Source organism: Liolophura sinensis, chromosome 1, assembly GCF_032854445.1.
Source record: "Liolophura sinensis isolate JHLJ2023 chromosome 1, CUHK_Ljap_v2, whole genome shotgun sequence".
NCBI lineage: Eukaryota > Metazoa > Mollusca > Polyplacophora > Chitonida > Chitonidae > Liolophura > Liolophura sinensis.
The window spans coordinates 62,079,647-62,090,760 of record NC_088295.1 but is presented as its reverse complement, the minus strand read 5'-3'; the positions used below and the strand labels follow the sequence as shown (position 1 = coordinate 62,090,760).

The window sequence follows — 11,114 nt, the reverse complement described above, 5'->3', positions numbered from 1 at the left end:
CATGCCCGGATGTTTGTAGTTCCGCTGCAGCTTTCAGGCCTTTACGGTCTAAGGGAAAAACCCAACTTGACGAGGGGAAAACCAAGTCCATTATGTATATCTACACACAGGCCCACATTTTATCGATTATTTGTTTCTTCAAGTTTCTTGCCTATGTCTATAAACACAGAAGTGTGACAGGGGTCACTCGCTCTGTCGGCATTAATTCCTTGTGTAATAGGCAATGCAGATCGACTACGTACAAGTATGTACCAATCAAGCTGCATGGATGATTGTGTAGGCCAACAGTTGGAGCATTTAAGTTGGAGGTAGGTCCTAATATCTAAATACATGACCTAGGTATTAATACTTTAGGATCGAATGTTTTCCTGCAGTTCCGTTTCATTAGCGACAATTGCCCTTAATAACGATGGTTTGTATACATATGTGCTCAGTGCGTTGGACCTATGTCCCTACATAAGGTTAGACAGTGAAAACCACACCACAGTCGGTCGATTTCTTATCACCCAGTCTCTGCTGGTTCAATAGACAGCTGGAGAGCTGCTATGGCAAGGTAAATATGCAAACAGCTGAATATAGCGGGCACGGTACCCTACATTCATATTTTATATAGGCTTCAGCGTCATTCGAGATTACGCACCTTTCTACGTGATCCTACGTACGGTACCGAGATACGTAATCTCAACGGAGGCAGTAGGTACATTTGTATTTTAGAATGGGTTCAAGCTGTTTTTATTCTTGTACAGGGCCGACATTCGGGCTTTATGCAGAAAAACGTCGATGTGTGTGGAGAGATTACAAACTGATAACTTTTATACCATTGTTGAGTGTGTATGGCGAATTAAATAAAAACAAATAACGACATAGGGGGCCTGTACCGTGATATACACGGAACACTAGAATACACTAATGTTCTCACATCGCCAACGCAGCACTTGTTTTAAGAGCACCTGCACCAGTCGTGTCAGATAACTGCTGTAATGTCAAGTCAGGGACAAATAAAAGACAGAATAAAAGGTTGTGAACAGCTTGAAGGTTGAGTCAGTAAGGCCATGCGCCGTGGGAGAAGCGTTTTATTGACACGCCACCTGATAACGTTTGCCAACTGGGATAGCCTGCCAACATAGGGGATTTCCATTGGTTTTCCCCTGTGCTGATCCACTTTTTAATAGAAGCGGAGGCCTATATGTGTAACGGTGTATTGTGCGTAAGCGATAATGAATGTAGGCCGTTGTCTGGGTTTTTTTTGACGCATAAGCACTTGAGGCATGTGACATCATGACATCCCTACATACGGGTCTGACAACACATCACCACCATTAAAAGAACTTCGTGGTTCTGGGTAAATGGACCAGGACATATGTGCATGAGTGTGGGTATTTTCCGCTGTTACAACTTGGTTTTCCTTCTGACTCATCAGCTATAGAAAACAAGGAGTGGGGGCACTAATTCTAGAAATGAAACAGGTATAGGGGTAATCGGCATGTGCAAGGATAGTAAGGATTAATAGGTTTTGACGGATTGTAGGCGTTTAGTCCTCTGGAGATCTATCCATGTATAGATCTCCCATCTCCCATAGGTGTCCTCCCATCATAATGCTGGTTGCCGTCGCATAAGCAAAATATTCTTGTGTACGGCGTAAACCAACAATAGAATAAATAAATAAATAAATAAATATGTTCGTATATGCCTGTCATTGTACATTGTATACAAGACATCATCCCTTCATACCTTCGGGACTGACTCTGACATCTTTGGTGGATAATTCGTTTTGACCAATGCAATGTCAGAGCGAAGGCGCTCTTATATCCAGTCACACTGTCTCTCTTTAGGTCTCAGACAACATCGATTTAGAATCATGGCCATTATAGTCATGTGACTGAAGCTATATTTGTGAAGAGATTTCATTGGATGGCCTAGATAACAGTAAACCGGGACTTGATAGGGACGCGAATTACAAAGAATTCAATGGATTGTGTGATAAAATAACCGATGACATTGTGAAGGTGTGTCAGGCTTGCACTTAACTCTGCATAAAATTTGGAGAAAAGAACCATCAGCAGCACACGTTGGACTAAAGTATGTATCTTTTAGTATTAAATGGAGTGAAAGCTAAGTGGAAATTGTTCTGAGTTTAGGAGTATTCTTACTAGCTGCCTTAAACTATGCCTTCCGTGTAAACTAACTTTTGAAATCTGTCAGTGGCATTTAGAATCTGGACTGGATAACATAACAGTTGTAAATCACAACTTTTATTTATTCAATGAGAGATGTTGCGATATAGATACTAATACTATTATCGAGCATAATGATCAATGCTGTCATTAATTGATCATTATACCTAACGGTTTTAGTGTCATCAACCGAAACGTCGCTGCCTGAATAATTGGAAGTTGGGATCCATATATCTGATATGTTCACACTTTGGCAGTTGGTCAGGTTTGATAGCAAGCAAGAAAGAAACGTATGGCGTTTCTTATTAATAATTTTAATATTAACTCCATCCGTCCATCCGTCTCTATTTCCAACATAACAAACATATGATATATTCAGGACAGACTTATATTCACCTGCAAAATTTCTTTTGCAGATCGTAATACCAAACGGAAGAAGTTATCATTGAAGCCCAGCATGGCAAGTTCCAGTGCTAGTTCCGAGGCTCGCTACTCCCACTACGCAGACAGAGCCGCCCGAGTCAATTCCTTTGTCGGCTGGCCCAGTAACAGTGGACAAAGACCTGAAGAGTTAGCACACGCTGGACTGTTCTACGCTGGTAAGACTTTTTGTCCTTCAGTTGTTTTCAGTTGCATGATCACACAGGTTGCATTACTGCAGACTATACGTATGTAGAAAATATTTATTTCATTTATTTGATTGGTGTTTTACGCCGTACTCAAGAATAGTTCACTTATACGACGGCGGCCAGCATTATGGTGGGAGGAAACCGGAAGCCCACGACCACCCGCAGGTTGCTGCAATACCTTTCCACGTACGGCCGGAGAGGTATGTAGAAAATAAGCCACGAGTTTCGAAGGATAGTTATCCTTTCACTTCGAAGGATAGATATGTTATGTCATGAGTCAGTGGTAAAAGAAACAATCAAAAACCGATTTTTATGGTTGCATATTTAATACTTGTAAAGAGCAGAAGGGTACCCTCCGAGGAAAATCAAAGTTTCATTTACGTAAGAAATCTATATTTCGACATATGTTAAGAGGTTGGCAAACCTGTTGACCATAGGGAGAACTGGAATCACTCAGACAACAGATTTTCTGTTAAATTAGCAGGTTGATTTTTTGAGTGTTTCCACCTTTTCATTGTTTTTTTCTGTTTCTATTTGGGGCTTTTTTAGCTGAAATAAACTTCTTCTTTTTTGTGTATAAAGTATATATATATTTGTTGTCCGAAATGTGGTACTTGCTGAGGATGGCACAAATGTATCTCGAAGCTCCAGGAGCTTTAAGTACCAAGCAGGTAAAAATAATTCACACTAGAAGCTATATCGAGCTTTTCGCTTGACATCATTGAAGTATACAGGTAAAGTAAACTATAAAGTTCACATTATCCATTTACACTGTATCTCCAGTTTGTTAGCCTGTGAAGGTAACTAGTTTTGAAGTACAATTAAACATAAATGGCCAGATTTTTGCTGAGATTCCAAACGTCGACTCCATTAGTGTTGTCGTTTGCGCGGTCTTCAAAACTACCTGTCTTCCACCAGTATATCTGACATATCTGTACGTCACATGTAAGAAAGTTTATCAGTAACTTGCCCAAGGTCTGTGGTTTTCCGGCTTTATTGTCTGAAACGATACTTTATTGGATTATGATTAAACATGTTGTGTGGCGCTATGACCGGAATGGAAGATGCGGTGACGTGGATTTGACCAGCCAGATGTAAGTGGAGTTGATATTCTGTCCGCTACGTGCTCCCCAGCGTTAACATTGCTGGTCTCTGACTATAGGTTAGCACCCATGAATGTGAGGTATCGAAATATTCCTCAACCATTAGTCAGTGTACTCGGACTATATATAATTATGAAAGCTTGACCTCTCAAGGCAAAGCGGTGTCATGGGACGAGCTGGGATCAGGTTTAGTTAGGAATAAGTCAGAGCGACAACTAAATTTGACTTTTGGAGAGAGTGCACTTAAAACAATGTATAGAGCAGAAAAGTATTTTACATGCACATTGATGTTAACGGATTTAAAGTAAATAGATCCGAGATCACAACTGCGTGCACTTCTTTCGATGCTATTTCGACACGTTGTCTTTGAAAACCGAAGGGCAATTGTTACGCTGTTTCTCTTTGCTTCTCTTTTATGCACAGGTGTGGATGACTGCACCCGCTGTTTTAGCTGTGGTGGGGGGTTAAGGAATTGGTTGCCAGGTGACGATCCTATTGTGCAACACGCCAGGTTTTTTCCAGAATGCCAATACATCATAGGCTTAAAAGGAGAGGCTTTTGTGGCCAATGTTAACAGGGCCTACGAACGAGAAAACTTCGTAAGTCATAATTACGTTTTACATATCTTAATAAAATGAGTATTTGTCGTGTAGGAATTAATAGGCTTTGCTGACCGTCAACATGGCTGTCTGTCAACCTGACTGCCTTTTGGGGGAAAGGAAATGATCTAAATAATTACGAAAAACATATTATATATGTATCTACTTGTATATAACACCGATCTCTTAAAATAAAGCACTGCATTATTTCTCTATTAACTTTGTTCACGTACATGTTCTGTCAGATGGCTGATGCACAAGTAGATGTGTCTGATTCAAGTGAGCCAGCACAAGTTCTCGGTGAGTTCACTTGAATATAGAAAATCCTCGAAGAATTATCCGTCTACCCATAGATGTCCCGCACCCTTACTCAAAACTTTGGTTGTGTTGACTTTTAAACTTCGTTTTCTAAAGTAACTCCATACACATGATAGTTTATCTAGCTGTAAGACATTGTGGACAATCAGTATGCTTTCAGTTTTTGACATCCACTCCATGGTGGTGTGAACTCAAGGTGACAATGTTAATATTTATACAGGCTATGAACAGATGGTGCAGAGGGTTATGCGGAAGCTTTGTGTGATGGATTTCGGATTTCCTCGTTCTCTGATTCATGACGCTGTCTTAAAACTCCTTAGTGAAAATGGTTGGTAGATTGTTTCCCCAACGCGTATCCATTTCCTCCTTTTCACTGATATGTATTCCTATAGAGAGTGACAGGTTTGCTTATTTAGAAATGAATTTAGTCTTAATCCATAGGCAATTATAATGAATACCTTCTATAATGACACGATGACCTACTAACTGATTGATTTAAAACGAGCAATAATTCGATCTACTGATGCTATAAACTTCGATCAGATCTAGTTTAGAATTTTGTTGTTGTTGTGCTCATATGATCTTGTAACACGTGACTATCTTTGTCTCGTCAGTGTCAGACAAGGTAAAACCAATTGCAATCACGAGTTACCCTGTGCATTTACATTCCCCTTACATCGCATGCTCCTCTCTTTACATTCGCTTTACATCACTGCGACCACTAGACAATTTTTTTACAGAAATCTTGAACGACACCAAGGTTAATGGTGTCAGGGTGATAAGGCAGTAAGCAATCTCAGAAATAACAAAAGCATAGTCTCAACGTTTATTTCTATTAATACTTGATACATATGCATTCTCTTCTGCTAAAGTATGTACAACATTATTCCAACCGGCATCTGAAACAATTTTATTGATGAATTCTGATTACATAGTGATGAGGTTAAGCCTAAATAATCCTACGTGTGCCCCGCAGGCTCCAAAGCTCAAGTGGTGGCAGTGATGTAAAGCGAACGTATAAAGCGGCGCGCGCGCTATAACGAGAATGGTATATTTTATTTCCACCATATGATGTTGTAGGATGGGATGAGTCCCTGTTGACGTTGAAGCTTTTAGTCAGTGTCTGCCTTGAGCTTAAAGATGCCGAGGAAAATGGCGCGACTTCAGACGAAGGAGATTTCGAAGAGAAATCGGTTCGAGGTACGGAACCTCATCTTCCCATTGGTATGTTTAGATGTGCTTTTTTATTGATTTCTCATCTTCCATAGCTACATAAGTTGACTTAGTAGCTTACAAGTCTCACCTTGCCTTTTTCATTAACATTAGTTGGAGTTAAGCAATGCCTGATAATAATTAGCCCACAGCTTAGCTTTCAGAAATACAGATTTGTACTCTTACATTTACTAACCCTGAACTCTATTTTCTCAATTGTCCTATCACAACATGTAAACATTGCACGCTATACAAACATATTTGTCCTAATCCTTCAGTAATTCTAACTTCACATTCGTGATCCCTGAGTTATTCGTGAATAATGAACACGATAACGTCACAATGAACACAAATGAAAATGGCGCATTGACAGCAAACCAAACTTTGTCTACCGCCATTTTCAGTAAGAGTCGGCCCAACTCAGCGGCGTCCGGAAAAACATACAAATTAGATCGAAGCCAAGAAGATTGTGCTATTAAAAGAGGAAGTCTTTACATATAACTTATTTAATCGTGTGCAGAAAGAGCTATAAGCAGCTAATGTGGAAAAAGAAAACGATCTCAATTTTGGGAAGAGCTGCTGTTTCCTACTTTTTAACGGAGTTTCAAATGATTAAAAAAAGCGGACGCCGTCCAAGTGGGTGCGTCGGTTATGTTTGTGTTAGTTGTGACGTTATCCATCGCCTTATTATATTATATAATAAGGGATTACTTCAAAATCACGAATAACAAGTTTGCAACATGTACAACTTTGACACTTTGGGGACTGCGCAGGCGACAGGAACCTATTTCCAGGTTAGTGGATGTAACGAGTTAGAGTGGTTTAATCTGGAAGCTAAGCTGTGAACATGGCCAACTAATCTCCAAGATAGAGCGCCACATGGCTCTTATCTTGTTTCTTGAGAAACATGGCTGAATAAGAAATCTCTATGAAGCTTTGTCCATGAACGCGCTGCTCATCTTCTGGCGGATACTTCGCATCTTAGGATTTAGATAGAATTTGGGATACAACATGTGGGGACATCACCATAATGCCGCCCGCCGTTGTATATGTGAGTGAGTGAGTGCTTGGGGTTTAACGTCGTACTTAACCATTTTTCAGTCATATGACAACGAAGAAATCCTTAGAGTACATGTGATGTGCCTCCTTCCTGCCGTCGTATAAGTGAAATATTCTTGAGCATGGCGTAAAACAGCAATCAAATAAGTAAAAAAATACATTGTGGGGACATCAAATTGGTCCAAGTGAAATGCAAAAAATGACACCCACTTGGATTTGGTGGGGTTGAGATTTTGTATTTGTGGTCACTGCAGCAATGCCAGTGGCTCTCGTCAGATGGTCACTGCACCAATCTGATTGGCTGTTGTCAGATGGTCCACTGCACCAATCCCATTGGCTGTCGCCAGATGGCCCACAGTAGCAATCCCATTGGCTGTCGTCAGATGGTCCATTGCAGCAATCCCATTGCCTGTCATCAGTCGGTCCACTGTACCAATCTCAGCTTTGAAAGTTCGTTGGAAGATTTGCCAGCAACCTGCGGATGGCCGTGGGTTTCAGCCGGGCTGTGCCCGGTTTCCACCCACCCTAATGCTGACCGCCGTCGTATAAGTGAAATATTCTTGAGTGCGGCGTAAAACACCAATCAAATAAATAAATAAATACACTGAAAGTTCGTGGTAGTGGTATTTTTCCAATCAAATGATCTACGAAGTCATGATAGTTTATTTTTTATTATTTTGATGGTGGTAAAGAATTGGGTGGCCTTTGCCTCAAAATGTAGAGACGACGTCATTCACCTTGATAAAACTTCTTCTCACGTTAAACATCAGGGAAGCAGGGTTACACAAGCCACACTCATTTGGGTGCTACTTACGTCATTTCTCCTTACACCTGCTGCCTACTCTTCTATATTACAGGTGACGAGATGGCGGAGAGAATCTCCCAAGAAAATCGTGACATGAAAGAAAGCTTAAAATGTAAGATTTGCCTCAACAAAGAAGTGACCATGGTTTTCCTCCCATGTGGTCATCTTGTGACGTGCATGGATTGTTATTTGATGGTCACCCATTGCCCATTTTGCCGGACCAAGATCATGACTTACGTGAGAGCCATATTTAATTGATTAATGTTTAGCACACTTAGCTATGAATGTTTTCATTCATGCAAGGGTGATCATTTCCTCCAATGTGGTCATCTTGTGACGTTCGTGAATTGTTATTTGATGGTCACCCATTGCCCATTTTCATACTAGAAATACTACAAATTAACTATGTCTCAGTTTGGAATTTTTTTTTTTTACATAATATACAATGTTTGTGATCTGATGGTAAGAATATATTGTCCCTTACATTCGCTAAAATATACCGTAAGAGATATGCAAGAATGTAGAAAATAACTATTGGTATTAATATAGTCCCTGTGATTCAAAGGTGAGGTGCTATATTTATTTACAATCGCTCTTTTGCGACCAGTTTTTTCATTTTGTTTACGAAATACACCGTTACTCATATGATCATGGCTTTGTGTTGTTTTGTTGTCTGAATATGCCTGGTACTTTTGAACAAGAGGACGTAGACGGGTTTTATATTCATAGTGAACCCGGAAGTAGGAATATCCTAACATCAACTGGTGCTTGATTTGTCTGTTTTTATATTCAGAGTGATTGCTTGTCACATCAGAGATATCACATCTCGTGTCAGTGGCTGATTCACGTGATCTTGTATTCACAGCCAATCCTTATCTCACCAAGTGGTCACTGATTCCTATCTTTGTTTATTCGAACTGATTCGTTATCACAGTAGAGTTATCACAGCTGTGTCGGTGGCTGATGCATGTGGCCTTGTATTCACAGCGAATCCGTATCTCACCAGATGGTCACTGATTTCTATCTTTGTATATTCGAACTGATTCGTTATCACAGTAGAGTTATCACAGCTGTGTCGGTGGCTGATGCATGTGGCCTTGTATTCACGGCGAATCCGTATCTCACCAGGTGGTCACTGATTCCTATCTTTGTATATTCGAACTGATTCGTTATCACAGTAGAGTTATCACAGCTGTGTCGGTGGCTGATTTATGTGTTTTGGTATTCACAGTAAATCTCAGCAGATCACAGAACAGTCGAATAGGCCTATATCGATTTTATACGCTCTGTCGGAAGACACGTGGATTTCTGGTATGAGAGAAAAGTGACTTAAACCGTGTTATAGTCAATGAATGCTCCGTACGGAACATTTAATTTGGCAAACTAGAACAAAGTTTCATTGGTAGGTGTGTCTTCATTAATATTCACATAACTTACACATGCAGAGACTTGTTGTTGACTACCGAACCTCGCATTTCCAGACCAACGAAATAAAGACTGTTTCAACAATACCTTGCGTCACCCATCGCCCATAAGCGAATCACAAATGGACCTCTTACTTCAAACCGATTCTCCGTGCTTTTCGTTGTTGAGGTGGTTAGTACGCCAGCGCGGCGCAATGCCCAAGTAGCCTCTCACCAATGCGATCGCTATGTGTTCAAATCCAGCTACACTTACACTTTCACACACTTTCGAGAAATTTACGTCCTAAAATACATTATTTTCAATAATTTTTCTTTATTTTTTTTTCTTGTAGTATATGATGATCACGTCAGTAAGGTCTTAGAGATGGGTGTTAGGCAATTAAAACTATATAGTCTATACGCAGAGACAATATACTATTGCGTTGAACTTGTTCTAAGCGCTTGTTGGTGCAGCCATTGTAAAACAAATTACCCTCCACGCCCATTGTCCAGCATGCAACTTGCTTTTGAATAATTATTACGTCACCCGGGGCAATAAGTCGAAACAAAGCTTATGGAGATTAACATTATGAATTAGAAAAAATATTCTAACTGCATTTTCCTTGTAATAATATGGACGTCCAACATATCAAGATGTAGAGCTTGGGCTATTACATGCCAAGAACTAAAGGCAACTTTGGAAGCGAGTATGACTGATTTTATAGACAGCTGAATATAGACGTGTCGGAAATTATAGGACCACATTTGTTTTCCATGATACAAGTAAAGAATTAGGCGCTTGGTTGACATTCGTTATTTAAATAATGTATTACCCCCTCCCCACTCACCTCCCAACACACACACACACACACACGCTTCCTCGCATGTCTTAAACAAAATAATAGGGGGAAAAATGCAGTTATGTTATTCACACAGCATAAGACGTCACTGGTCTAGAATTACTTAAATGCTGTGTTGTCATCACATTTTATGGAGAATAATTAAACTGGATCAACGTGTTAACCCTTTCCAGACGGACCGGCCAAATTTGGCCGGTAAACAAGTGGTTTTGTTTACTTTACTTGACCCACTAATGAATTGGCCCTAGAGGGGGGTTAGCACAATTGAAATGTCTAGCAGTAATGGCGGCTCCCGTGTAGACGTGTGACAGCCACCTGAGTCGAGCTTTTCACTGTTTTTACCTGGATTTTCATCCTGATTCATGAACATGGCGACGCGGCGATTGTTACTAAATACCCAGGAAGCTGTTGACGCGGTTTTAGATTCCGAATGGGAGTATGACTGTGACTAATTACAAAGTGATTATAGCTCCGATGAATCGGACTCGGAGGACAATTCCGGCAGTACAACAACAACATTTGACGGTCCGGTGAGCAATCCAGGTGTCTTACCGGTGCAGAATGGGTGCTCAGGTGTGAGCATTGAGCCTATTTATCAGGAAACGGACTATTCCGTGGATTCTGACTCTGAGGTTTCCAGCAATTACGAAATGCAATCTGACACTTCATATGATGGCAGTACAGATGATAATACCCAGGTAACTGGAGTAAATAGGAATAGTACGGGACAGGTAAATGGCCATACGGACATAGGGCGCGGCAGGGGGCGTGGCAGGGGACGTGGAAGAGGACAACGAAGGCGTGTTGGAGTACATTTTGAACAGCCCAATAATGATGCTGACTGGCAACATGAATATAACCCAGCTAACCACATGATACATGGCTTCTTATGTTGTTGAATCTGCCACTCGTAAAAAGTTTGGTATGAAAAAAAGACCATACTTGACCTATA

At 40.5% G+C, this 11,114-nt stretch overlaps 1 protein-coding gene across 2 annotated transcripts; it reads left to right on the top strand.

The window, feature by feature from the left end:
• The first annotated feature begins 170 nt into the window (after positions 1-170).
• On the top strand, positions 171-8,399 carry LOC135475241 (baculoviral IAP repeat-containing protein 3-like). 2 transcript variants are annotated; one of them, XM_064755071.1, is made up of 7 exons: positions 171-308; positions 2,591-2,773; positions 4,330-4,505; positions 4,751-4,805; positions 5,044-5,151; positions 5,904-6,023; positions 7,952-8,399. In XM_064755071.1, exons 2-7 carry the CDS (start codon positions 2,632-2,634, stop codon positions 8,155-8,157), a joined length of 807 nt encoding a protein of 268 aa, XP_064611141.1. In that variant the 5' UTR covers positions 171-308; positions 2,591-2,631; the 3' UTR covers positions 8,158-8,399. The 2 variants fall into 2 exon arrangements, with proteins under 2 accessions (XP_064611141.1, XP_064611132.1); XM_064755062.1 differs by having other exon boundaries at positions 5,904-6,047.
• Positions 8,400-11,114: the final 2,715 nt, after the last annotated feature.